The sequence below is a fragment of the Ammospiza nelsoni genome, chromosome 16 (genome assembly GCF_027579445.1).
Source record: "Ammospiza nelsoni isolate bAmmNel1 chromosome 16, bAmmNel1.pri, whole genome shotgun sequence".
NCBI lineage: Eukaryota > Metazoa > Chordata > Aves > Passeriformes > Passerellidae > Ammospiza > Ammospiza nelsoni.
The window spans coordinates 8,698,040-8,712,036 of NC_080648.1; the positions used below are offsets into that span (position 1 = coordinate 8,698,040).

Here is a 13,997-nt window from a genome sequence, read left to right on the forward strand (position 1 = left end):
GCTGCCTTCCACCAGCTTTTCAGTAGATTGAAGCTGATAAAAAGCCAAGCAGGGAAATAAAACACCATCCTGTGAGCAAATAATGAAGTGTATATTGTGAGGCTCTGATACAAAGCTTATTTTTGACTAAAATAATCCAATAAATACTAATTAGAAACAAGTGTCTATCCCTAGTGCACAGGAGAACACACTGGCACTCACAAACCTTGTAAAAACCAACAGCTAAGAGAAGTAACAACCAGATCCTGCTAGAAAAGGAGCTTGAAAGTCCAATTCTTCAGTTCTTCCTAAGGCAAAATGTCCATTGATACAACCAAGCTTACTTAAGAACAACAAGATGGTGTCTTTGAGGTTTTTTTCCTACCATCAGCTGAAAGCCTGCAGCCTTCAGCAAGCTCCCAGCAACTCCCCCTGCCTCAGAAGCTGCCTGGAGCCCTCTTGGCACAGTTCCCTCCACACCACACATGCACAAACACGTGGGGAAAACTGCTTCCAACATAGTAACTTCAAATTGTCTATTAAAAAAGGAATTTTGCTGCCAGGAATAATATAATTTTAACTGTTCCCCAATTTATAGTCTTGAAAAAACCCAACCATATGTATACACACACAAGCAGGCTATGTGTTCCCAATTCCCAGATTTTGATTATTATTTCAAGGGAAATAAAGAAAACACTCAACTATGCTGCAGAGAGGAAAAGAAGGATCATAAACATTTTTTTGGGATAAAAGCAATGGCCCATATGGGTGGAAGCACTGACAGCAATGCTTTTAGAAAGCCATCACCTTTAATTATCTGGGCCAGATTCACACTCAGTCCAGGGTGGCTGCAGGAGAGGGCTGGGTCCTCTCCTCTGACCTCACATGCACATTGGTGTCATCCAGACCATGGAACTGGCAGCTGTTTCCAGAATGGAAACCTCCTCCAGACCATCATCTCCATGGACTTGCTTAAATCCAGAGTAGTTTGTAAAGCGTTGCCCCTTCGTCCCTGTTAAGCTCAGCAATTTGTACATCAGGACCAAATGTTGCTATAAAGCTAAAACTTATTGCTTGGGCACTCTCCAAAAGGAGGCCCTTGATGGAGGGGAGGAAACAGAGCCTTCCTGCACTGCCTGGCAGTGCCACCAGCTCCCTGTCCCTGTGGGAGGAGGATGCTCATGGTGGTGGCAGCTCACCTTTGCTCAGCCATGTTATAAAGCCACAGGTGACCCAGCAGCATCCAAAGGGATCAAGAGGCTCCTCCTGCACCACAAAATGCTGCTCCCAGGCCAGAGCTCAGTCTCCTCTTCCTCTCAAAGGCAGTGAGACCTCTGCAAGGTCTGAGTGCAAAACACTCACACATTCACCCTCAGAAACCCAGAACCAGATGGATTTCTTTCCAGTTGTCAAATTCAAGATCAGTTCAGATTTCTCCCTTTCGAGGCCTAATTTGCTTTTCTTTGCTGGATTTTCTTCCTGCTTTTTATGGCCTTTCTTAAACTGTGCTTGCAAACTCTTCTCAAGAGCTGGCCTGTGAACTCTTACCAAGGAGAAATCTTTCAGCCTACAAACCAGAAACTCCCAATTTGTTTTCTCATGCTTGGCTGTTTTTGCAAAAATGCATATTTTTGCAAATGCAAAAATGCATATTGCATATTGCAAAATGTCCTATTTGTCTGTGGAATTCTGCACTCTTTGGCGTGCAGCAGTGTGATGTGGGACCCACACCACCACAGACCAGACAAAATGAGACAAGACATTGTTGGGACCCCATTGTTGGATGGGTGATAGTTCCACCTAACCCCTGTCACTCTCTCTCCCCCAACCCCCCCACTTCTTTTTCTCTCTTTCTTTTCTCTTTCTTTCTCTTTGCCTCTTTTACTATTAAATAAAAAATACATCCATTTTTTGGCACCAATATCTAGCCTCATTTGGTTTTAATCTAGTTTTTGGGTATATTTTGAACCTTCAAAGTTCTTTGTGGTTTATACACAGAGACTCAGCTTTCCTCACTTTTCTGGGTTTAAACTGGATCCTAACAAATGTATACCACAGTCTGAAGGAAAGCCTTATCCATCACATCCTTCTCACTACACTCCTTTCACAGCTGTCACCTAAATATCAAATAAGTTTTTCAGATCTCTCTAAGTAAGAGACCAAATTCTTAAAATCAGACGTTCTTTTTGAAAAAAGGCTGCAGACAATGTTCACATGAAACATAACTCAAGCTGGAGCCTGGTGGAGCCCCAGCCTGCCCATATTCCCAGGACAGGCTGTACTGCACAAGGGCATGTAGTGACAGGACAAGGGGGCATGGCTTCACACTGACAGAGGGCAGGTTTAGAGGGGATTTTAGGGAGAAATTCTTCCCTGTGAGGGTGGTGAGGCCCTGGCACAGGCTGCCCAGGGAAGCTGCGGCTGTCCCATCCCTGGAAGTGTCCAAGGCCAGATTGGACGGGGCTTGGAGCAACCTGGGATAGGGGAAGGTGTCCCTGGGCATGGAAGGGGTGTGGAACTAGATGAGCTTTAAGGCCCCTTTCAACCCAAACCATTCTGTGATTCTGCATAGCACAAGGCATAGCCCACATTTAACCCAGGGACAAATCTCTCACACACAGAGCAGTAACATTTCTCCACCTTGGAGCAGCCATGTGGATGGATGGCCATCAGCAAGGCTCCTATTGATGTTTCCTCCCACAGCTCCAGGGAGAAGCTGCACCCTCGTGCAAATTAAAGAGCTCAGGAGAGACTCGAGCTGTAATGCCAGGGCTTTAACCTACCTGGCTCCCCAGCAGTCTCTTAAAAATCCTCAGCAATGGAAAAAAGTTACCTAAGACTGTCAAGATTAAAATGTGTTTGCATTTATTTTGCCCGCACAGTGCAGAGAGCACATTTCTAACATCAAGTGTGTGAGGGGCATTTACCCAGCAGGCAGAGGAGAACTCTGTATGAATGTCTTGGTAGAAGAGCCTTGAAATTTCCTCCTTTGCCCAGCAGCAGCAAGCTCCTGCCAGGTGACCACCTCACTAGAGCTAGGCTGAACAACAGCCTAAACCCTAGAGAGGACTGTCCTAGATCCAGGTGTTCAGGGTCACCTTCCAAGCTCAGGAACAGGAGGGCATTGCTCAGTGCAGGTGTTGGACTGATGCCCAGATTAACTTCCCCACTGACAGAAAATAATGCCCACTACAGATGGAAAAACACCCTGGAACCATCACAGCAAGTGTCCACTGCCCTCCTGTCTGCCTCCTTTCTCCCACAGAAGAGGCTGCTGCTCCCATTCCAGTCTGTGTTTCCACTGAATCACTTTACTCACAATCTGGTGTTTGCCTTACAGGACAAACCTGGTGAGCTTAACACTGACAGACTATGCCCTGATCTGTTTTCCAGCTTACTGTCACTCTCCTCTCTCTGAGTTGGGGAATTGTTGCATTTTCAGGTGTTACCATATCACACGTTATGATTTTCTTTCCATAATCATTATCAGCTGCTAATTGAAACTAAAAATTTCACTGGCAACAAGCTAAGCTTCAGGCTACAAAAATATTACATGCTTAAAACCAAAAGGTGCCTACTTCACCAGCATGGCTTATCTGAACACTTCCTTCTGTAAAAGCCAGGATAAGGTACACCAGAAAACACAGCAAAAGCAACAGGATGATATACTGTTTCATTTTGGATTGTCCCAACCTTTTGCTTTTCCTTATTAATAAAAAAGATAAATTCAGGTAGATTCAAAAACATGTCTCAGCCTTTCCCAGCCCTCTGTGGCATGAGCTGCTTTAGGGGATGGAAGCAGCTGCTTCAGCCTGATCATCCTGAGGGACCACAGTGAGCATCCCTCCAGCATCCCTCTTTGTGCCACTGGGGATGGCTCTCTCCACTCAAGTGACCTCCAAGAGCAGTTAATTCCTCTTAAGTGAGACAGAATGAAAAGTGAAAGGGGATAAGCTGTTTTTCCTGATGGACAAGAACAGAACCACTGAGCTACACCTGTGCTTCCAAACACCTGGCACTTCTGAGTACACAACAGCAGTTTCCTTAGCTGTGTTAATGCAGTCATCACTGAAACTGATGTTATCAAGTAAATAACACAGTATATGTCTGTGCTAGCACTTAATCCAACAGCATTTTGTTTTGTCCCAAACCAACCCCCACTGTTATCATTTCAGGATAATTCCTATGTACCTTCGATGAGAACAAATTATTCAAGTTACCTGGACAGAAGAAAATACTATTTTGAAGTTTCCATTCCCATTTTTTCCCTCCTTCATCCTAATATTGTTTTTGCCTCTTTCATATATCAGGACTATCAAAACTCACTTAAAGATGCTAATTTACCTATGACACACACAGAGAATTTCACATAAAAGGTTACAGCTTCAAGATGTTACAATGGTACTTGAAAACTCCTTTGCTTTCAAATGATGCAATATTATAAAACAGCCAAAAGAAAACACAAGTGCACATGCTATGTGTGTGTAACCTTTTCACCCAGTAAATTAGATTAGTGTTTTTTGTAGCGTAAAACCCCAATATCTGGGTGTGAAATGCTGCCTGAGCACCCAGAGCTCAGGGCTGATGTACCCACAGTGGCTGTCAGCATTCAGCATGCTTCTGCTATTGAATCAGTCCTCAAACAACGAGCTGCAAGTTCCCATGGAAGGGAGCCGGGTTTGTGCCAGGGCATGAGCTCATCCTTTGTTTTCCCCAAAGCAGACATTTTCCCTCCTTCCTCAGGAGAGTGCTGGTTGGTGTCCCTGCTGGCTGGGACTGGGGGTCACAGCAGGAGCTTTCCCAGAAGCAGGCATGGCCCATCCTGCCCCAAGAGCAGGGGAGGAAGGATGGTCAGTCTCCCTGAGAAAGGAAATTCCATCTCTCCAGCCAGGAGGCTTTAACCCCCAGCTCACAGAACTCAGCATGGCTCATGCCAGGCTTTTGCAAAGAAGTACATAGAAGTTTCCTGCTTGGCAGCAACCCACAGAAAACTTAAAACAACACTCCATCTAATTAAAGTTAACTTAAATCCATTACTCAGTTAATTAAATAAGGAGACATTCACCCCTAGTAAAAAAAAAATAAATTATATATAATCTAAAAAAAAGTAAATATGAGCATATTTAATACATTTTAAAGGTGTTAAAATCAGTTCTAAGGCACAGGATAGCAGCCAACTACCCTCCCTGCTCTACCATGAGACACCACTGCTGTCCCTGGGTGCCCAGAGCTGGGGCACCAGAGGCTCAGACTGCCCTGAAGCCCACATGTGATTTCATTTATGTACTTAGGAGCAAGCAGGATCAGCAGTGATACTATTTGTGAAGTCAGGGCAAGTATGAAAAGCTCCCAGGAATGATGCTGCAGAGCCCATGCTGGGTGGATGCCATGTGCAATGAGAGGTGGCAGGTCCTCAGCCCTGCAACCACACACACCTGAGCCCCTCTGACAAGAGCAAACAAAGGTGTGTTCACATTTCCACTGGCCTAGCTCACACCCAGCACTGCCTGGATTAGGCAGCTCAAACAGTTACAATAGATGCAAAAGTTTATCCCAATTCCTCTTCATCCCATTCTGGCTGGCATTTTCACACAGCAAGCCACACACCTTGCACCTGATTTTAGTCAGAGCAAACTAACAACAAACTTCTGTGGACTGAGACCTGGGTGTCAAGAACAGAGTAACACATAGGAAAAATAATTGGTATATGATGAGCAGAAACAGCCTTCTCATTGTTCCTGTGCAGCTCCCCTGGGGCTGTGGCTCTTCTTCACTGCCCAGAGCTCACCCTCCCTGTCAGGGGGTCAGGATGGGAAAGCTCAGGACAGAGCACAAGAGAGGAGCAAGAGTGCTGCTGCACCTCCCTCATCCATCCCCTGAGAATGACATGGGGCTGCTCTGCTAGCTCAGCAGCACCAGGACACCATTCCCCTGGATAACTGTGGGAAGTGCCTCTGCTGTCTGCACTGCCAGAGGAAACCCAGCCTTTCATCCCATGGAGTTATTTCAGCCAAGCATCCAGGTTTGGGAGGACTTGCATCCTATTCCAGCTCTGGCTACGTGCTGCCAATTTAATTTCTGCTGCAATTATTCTCCCACCCACACACTTGATCTATTGTCAGTTAGCACTGACAGAGTCCCCAAAGCCCAGAGCCCACATTTCCAGCCCCCCTGGGCCAAAGAGCTGCCAATTCTGGCAGTTTGGGAATGAACAACAAAATAAACATCCTCTGCATGGCAATATTTTGACTAGCAAGCCCATGCTACAGGAAGTCAATAACAATGGGATCTCCAGAAACTGATGGATGGGTGCCACCACTCCCCCTGTCTGCTGGGGAGGAGTGGCTGGGACCAGTGCCCACAGGGACACCAACACCAGGCCAAGTGAGACTGGGATCCCAACATGTCAGCAGTGATGTCATGTCTGAGTGATGGAAATCTTGAAAGTGGAAAGCTCTGAGCTGTGCCCAGCATCCCTGTAGGTCCCACCTCCACCCATCTCTGGGTCCAACAGACAGGCAAGCCCTTCTTTAGGTTGCAAGTCTGAGCATCACTGCATTTGTGGCCTCCTCTGTAGGTCCCTCCTGCTAAGGACAGACTCATCTAGCAAAACCAACTGATAACCAAAGTCTGCTTTTAAAAATAATATTTCCCCAAAGTGACTCACTCACCTTGTTCAGTGCTGTTCCTGCTCATTGTGAAAAAGCAGCTCTCCAGTTCCTGCTTCTACAGTTTGAGGGCAGCTATTTCCCACAGTCATGGCAATAACCAAAGTTTTAATAAGGAGGACTGATCACATTCTTGGACTCTGAGTAGGGGTTTACCAGAAAGCTCAACTGAGAAACCACAACAGCTTTAGAAAAAGGGGAGAGGAAAACTCACCAGCTACTCCACACCTTCCAAGTTCTCTTGCACAGAAGGTAACTACAAATTTCACTGCCTTCAAGACAAAGATTACACCTAAAAACCTAAATTGTAATAACAGAAATACAGATTTTCCTACAAATCATTCAGACTGAGGCATTCTGCTTATGCTCACATGTTTCAGTCAAGAGTTACTGTAGTCATAAGTCAAGATTTTCAACAGATCTTTATCCAGTATGATGAAAAAGCATACAGAGCAAAACCTGGAAGAAGAAAGGAAATGTGCTCCCTATTACTGCAAAGGCCACTTGGGGTAAAAATCTCAAAACCTTTTTCAGGGACAAACCCCCAAACTCTTTTTGTGATTTGAGGGCAGAATTCCAGCAGAACTTTTTCCCTGTTTTTTAAAGCATATTGCTTTTTTCCAGATGCAAGGAAGTGCACCTAAAGGTTGCACATAGTGAGCCAAGTTATTACTTTACAATGAGATTTTTCCTTCTCACAATCTCGTACGTGCCTTTGCCAGAGGGGCTGAATGAACACAGCACAGGACAGCCCTGGGTCACCTGGCACTGCTCCACAGGGACCCCAGCCCTGCCTGTGAGCTCTGCTCCCAGGGGATTGGCACCTGCAGCAAAGATTGGCTCTCTCTGGGGGCTGATGGTGACCCTCAGCCTCACACAGGTCAGAGGACATCAGTGATAACACTGATAAGATATGCACAGCTGCGGGCATGTGCTCCAGGCTGCCAGCATGAACCACACTGGAGGCAGTTTGGGGGAAAGAGTCAACCAACACACCTTGGCTGCAAGCACAGCAACGTGGAGGTGTGCAGGGAACCACCTTCACCTCCTCTCTGGGAAACCCAAAAAGCCACTAAGGAAGACAACACATGGATATAGGCACAAAAAAAAAAAAAGAGCAAGAGCAGGAATCTGCTGCCTGTAGTTGTGTACCCTTGTTCACACACCTCTCTCAGTGCCCTACCACAAACACATCTGCCTTGCACACCTACTCCCCAGATTTATATATATTCAGTGTAGGTCTGGATTCAGAATAGTCCATCCCTATCCCCTTCATTATATTCTATAAAAGTGTCTAATTTTTAAAAAGATCCATATGTAACATATATTAATAGTCAGATTCAAATCCAATCTGCATTAAACCTCAGGAAGTTGTAGCTGGCAGTGGAACTGCTGCACATTTGTTCCTCATTTAATATTCTTCATAGGTAAAGCCTAGTAAGAAAACATATCTGTCAAAAAAGATGGCTGTAATTGATAAATGAAGCAAACATGGCCAGAATGCAGGGCCCAAGCTCACACATCAGCCAGTGCTGTGAGTCAGGGAAGGAAAGACAAACAGCCCCGTGTGCTGCTGGTGTGTGGTACCAGGCAGCTCTGCCATTGCTGCTGGTGTGCTGTGCCTCTGTCCTGGGCAGAAATGCAGAATATCTGCAAACTCCTCATCGCTGGAATGGCCAACAGACCCAATGTCCTCACACTCTGGTCCATTTCTTATGGGGTTTGGGGGATCTCACCCTCATCCTGATCACTCAGTGGGCTCTCTGCTGCCAGGACTTTCTCCCCATTCCTCACTGAAGGAGACTTCACACCTTACAGCATCATTCCCTCTCTTCCACCCTTGCAGTTCTTGTAATCCTTCTGAAGTGAGCCAAGGGAGGGCTGAGGGGGCACCCTGGAGCCCTCATCAGGACACTCTAAAAGCCTCTCTGGAAAGCTGAGCTAAACCAGCAGACCCTGCACACAGGCATTTTGTAAGGGCTGGAGAAAAAGCATGGAAAAGCACATGACATAAACCACCTCTGTGGAGGAGACAGCCATCTGAGCAATATTTGAACACTCAGCATCAGCCAAAGGGAGCTCACATGCTTTGGGGGCAAGCACAAGGGATTCTGTCAGCCTGAACTGACAGACTCTGATGTTCTGAAGGCTGCAGGCAGCCCCAGGGCCTCTGCCCTGCCCTGGGAGGGGTGGCCAACCTACAGCAGTGAGAAGCCTCAGCAGGCTCCTGCCCTGCCATCCATGACCTCAGTGCCCTGGGAAGGCTGGCAGCATGTGCACCAGCCCAGCACACATTCAAGGGGGAGCCAGACTGCAGGAGCTGCCCTCTGCCCATCTGTCCTCCTGGTCTCCTCCTTGTTCCCCAGATATCTCCACAACATGGACCAGCACATGCAAAAATTGACAATCTGGTACCTTATAAGAAGAGAGGGAGAAGAGAAACCCATTCCTCTTTCCATCAAGAAGCCAAAGGAGAAGAATGAGAGTCACCTCTGACCTTGCTAACAAGCCATCAGAGATGGGTAGAAAAGATGGGAAGACCTGCTCAGCTCCATCCACCACTTGGCTGCTGCAGGAGACAGGGCAGTAAGGCAGGGCAGGACACAGGTAGAAGGCTCCAGGGAACAGAGCTGAGGACAGAGGAAAGAGAGAAGCTGCAAAACAGAGAGAAGGAGTGAGAGAAAAAACCCAAAACAACACAAAAGATGAGAACATTCCAAAAAAAAAAAAAAAAGAAAAGAAAGCCACCATCATGGGAGGTGAATCACTGTCACGGGATTGGGAGGGCGCAGCAGATGTTGGAAGCAGCCAAGGTAGAGGCACACCAGCTGAGGCAGATGCAGACAGACCCTGGACATGCTGAACCCTGGGAAGGGCAGGCGCTGGACAGTCAGAGGACTCCCAAGAGCTCCATCCAAAACAACACTAACTCTGAGCTTGGTCACAGCCTCACAGGGTCAGTGCTGGATGCCACCCTCCACGTGCTGCCCAGCCATCCTGTGTCCCCAGCAGGCTGATCCAGCAAAGCCTGGCCTGGCTGGAAGGCAATGACACAGATGAGATCGTGCCAGTTCTGCTCAGGATCTGGCTCACCATGGAACCAGCTCAAGAAAAGCACAGATAGACCTGCAGAGAACTTCAACATCACACATGGAAACTCCTTCACTTCTGGAAGGAGCACAGGCAGAGCACAGGGCTTTCCAGCCTCCAGACATGGATGTCCTCTCCCCAAAGCAAGCTGGGAGAGCAGCAGAGTGGGGCAGGGCTGCAGCTGCCATACCTGTGGGTCTGGCTCGATGTTGATCCGGTATGCTTGAGCCTTGCCATCTTCCAGGACAGGGGAGGACCAGGTCTTCCCTTCAGATCTGCAGTGGGAAATAAGGTAAACTCTACTTGAATTGCTTTTGAGAAAGCCCAAATCAAAGCGCTCCCCCTCAAACAAACAAAACACACAAAAATCCCAAAGAAAGAAACAGGCTCCTTAAACAAAACAAAAAAGCAATTAAACAAATTAAAAAAAAAAAACCAAAACAACAAGCCAAAAAAAGAAAAAGCCAAATATATATATATATAGCATCTATTAATTCCTTGGCAGGTTTATATTATATTTGCAATTGTGCAAAATTATCCTCAGAAACATTACAATGATAAATAGAGAAGATGACTTTCATTCTATTAAAGCTCAAAACCATCCTTGAACTACAAGGTTCCGTCTTAGTTTGAGGTTAAAGAGACAAACTTATTTTGGTTGAAGAAATCAGAACACGAAATCAGAACACAGGCTCTTGGTGGCTCCTGTTTTGCACATTCCTGGCTTTGTCCCTTTATTCTGGCCCTGAATCCAGAAAGTATTCTGATTACACATGTGTATAGATTATATATATATATATATATAATATATATATATATATATATATATATATATATATATATATATATACACATGCTATCCCTGGCAGGCCTGTGTACTAGACCACATCAGGAATTCCATAAACACCTTTCAGGGAGAAGGCTTTCACCACCCTGTATGAATCATCCTGACCCTTTCAACAGTTGCCAGATAGAAAAAGCCCTAAAAATACAGTTTCCATTCCCAAATGCATCTTCAGTCCTGCCAAGGCAGAGCAGAATACTGTCACTGTCCAAAGATTTTCCATGTGCCTGATCATTTTTTCCCCACAAAGGCATCTGGGGACACAGCTGGAATGTGATCTCCAGCACTGAGGGTATGAGGGAGTCCCAGGGGCCCGGGCAAGGTCCAGCAGGTACATCCAGACTTCTCAGGATGCAAGAAGGTTAAGCTGGAAGATGGAAACTCGAGTAAGTTCAAGATAAAGCTTTCAACATGGAAACTGTTCTATTTATCATCACACTCTTTACATGCACCACTTCACAAAAATAGCTGTTGTTCCATGGGCACAGATGCATCCAAGCATCCTTTGTGGACTCTCACCCCTGCCACATACCATGTTTGCTTTCAGTTAAATTATCTGCAGAGTCCAAGTTTGAAAAATAAGGAGCATGATTTTAACCCAGGAATTCTCGAGGAGATTTTACCTTTGGTATTTTGCAGCTACACAAGTCAACATACAAAGCTGCCTTTACAAATCTACCCAAAACCTACCAAATGCAGGGACTCCCACTGACTTGAACACACTTTGGATCCAGCCCCTGAGGATTTCAGCTTTTTTTCCTCACTACTGCTATTACAGCTTTTTCAACAGGGAGTGATTACTCTCATAGCTAGGTATCTTGTTCTGGTAATTTATCTTTAGTGTTATTATTTGATTTTAGGCTGGGACAATTCACTTATAAATTAGTCTGTCCAACTGGGACAAAGGAAACTGTTTCTCCCAGGAACATCAGCATTCCCAGCAATCCCCACTTGCTGTTTGCCATGATCTGGTGCTGTGTACATTGCTTCCACATTGAAAATCAAATCTGGAGGCCCAGAACAATGGAGATGCCTAATTGCATAGGCAGGGATCACCATTATTATTTCTGTGCTTTCCCCTGCACTGAGCAAGCCTGAGGGGAGCTCACAGTGCCCTGAGGAGGGTCCATGACAACTTCCCCCTCTCAGCTCTGGAGCCCACATGCCAAACACAGCTTAAAGCATCCCCAAAGACTTCAACCTGCCAGTAAATAAGAACACAGCTTCAGCAAGTGATTCTGATTGCAGAAGATAAGAGCAATAGCAGTAAATTCATTCTGTGTGAAGGTATGGCATTTAGTCACCAGCACTGCCAGCACACCCAGCTCCCCATATCCCTGACAGAGATCACACTGTCTGAGCAGAAAACAAATAAACCTGTGCTTTCCAAAAGGCATGATGGGTATGTTTACACTTACTGACAGACATGGACAGACTTCAGTTTACATGGAGAAGCCCATTCATGGTTAATGCTTTAATGATTAAACTCAAGGTTTCACTATCAGTTCTGCAGAGTGAACAAGTTCTTGGTATAACTGAGACCAACTCTGACAGCTTCCAGCAACAGTGTGAACAAAGCCAGGCTCACATCAGCCCCAGCTTCCACCTGAACTACACTGAAACAAGCTGATACAGCACAATCTGGGCTCCACCTGGCACTTTGAAAGGCAAAGCTAAGGCGAATGGGAGAACCACCAGCCTCACCAAAAAGAAAGTCAAGTTGGAAATTTAATGAGCATTTATGCTTACACAGAGAGACCTCCCTCTTTTCCCTGGGAACAGCAAAATACCATGTAATCTGAAATAATCCAAATAATTAAGAGATTACTCTGCCTGAGAGAACAACGCTACAGACAGCTACTGCAGGAGGGGCTGATGCTTGGAGCTCACACCCCAACCCCAGCTGCCAGGAACATCCATCCCATACTCACAGGACCAGCAGTAGGGGGGTCTCCTGTACCCTCAGAACACGCCCCAGGGCAGTGGGGACTTGGGGGCCAGCAGAGACCCTCACCCCAGGAGCAGGTTCACCCTACCAACAGTCAGAGCTTTGTGTTTAGGCAACAGCAAAATCCCAACACATTTCTCATACGTCACAGGCAACAGATCAGGCATCACTCAAATGTTCCAAGTTGTTTAATTTACAGTTCAAGGACAGGAAAAGTGTTCTCAGATGTGCTATAAGGGATTAAAGGCAGTTATGTGGAAATCATTACCCTGCACTTACACCACTCTGCTCTCTTAATGGCATCCAGGACAATCCCAAGAAAAATAACTTGACCTAGGTTCGTGCAAGGCCTTCCACACAGGGCTTGGTAGGAAATGGACCCATAAACAGGACATCACTAAAAAAAAACCCCAAAGTTGCAGACACCTTTTATCCCACCATTTGCTTTCTAAGAGTCTCAGTCATTCTCAAAAGATTACTTGCATATGCTCACATATTTTACCAGAATGTTTTTTCACCTGGTAGTGATCTGCAAGCCTCACTCTCAAGTTTGTCAAGCTGCTTTTAAGTTGCAAGAATTCCTGTGTCTTACCAAATTTCTTATTTCTCCATCCCCTAAAAACTAACATTTATCACCTGGGGAAGTGCCAACCTGGATCCAGGTCACTGCTGTCACCATGCAGCCACAAAACACCAGAATAATCACATTGCTATTTTCATCCCCTTTCTTTGGGGGTGGCTCCAGGGTCCTGCCCACCTCCTGACTGCTCTTCACCTCCCACTATGGCACATCACTGTGCTCACAGCTGATTGTTACCACTGATATGGCCATCAGCCTTCCAGAAGCAGAACTCAGTCCAGAAGCAGCTACAGCTGATGCCTCAAACTTCCCAGGCTTGTGAACCTCCCCCAATAACTGTGGGGTGTTGGATCCATCCTCTGCAGGGCAGCTGAGCAGCACAGGAGCTGAGCTCTGCTCAGCGCCCCAAAGGACACAACTCCTTCAGTCATTGTGAAGGAACTGCAGGATTTCTCCTTCTTCATTCCTCTCAGCTGAAACCATTGTGTATTGCTCTGGAAAGCTGCCGGGTTTCCTCTCTAATAGTCTTCAAGGAGCTCCAGAGGGGAAGCTGTGATTCACTTTTTCAGTTGTACTTTTACTGGAAACTTGAGAACATACATTGTCATCCTTCCCATCTTCCAGCAGCTTGCCTGTGCTGCTTACAGCTAACAGACCCCAATAAAATCCCCAGGAACTGGGGGAGATGGGAGGAACATCAAGTACGTGAGGTTCCAAGTCCTTTTGGGGCTACATGTCCAGCAGATTCATTACTGGGCTGTCTTACACAGAAACTGTCAGAGAAACTCCTTCTTTTTACACAGAGCAGGAACAGATAATCTTAGTCAATTCTCCAAGCAGACTCAGCAGTGGCATACATACCAAACCAAGGGGGAACAAACTGCTTCC

At 46.1% G+C, this 13,997-nt stretch overlaps 1 protein-coding gene across 1 annotated transcript in view; it reads right to left on the minus strand.

The window, feature by feature from the left end:
* PDLIM4 (PDZ and LIM domain 4) overlaps positions 1-13,997 on the minus strand; it is a 44,665-nt gene that overhangs the window by 12,809 nt on the left and 17,859 nt on the right. Inside the window, exon 3 of the mRNA XM_059483688.1 lies at positions 9,928-10,012. Within this exon, the coding sequence (XP_059339671.1) occupies positions 9,928-10,012 (85 nt within the window). The remainder of the gene's footprint in view (positions 1-9,927; positions 10,013-13,997) is intronic.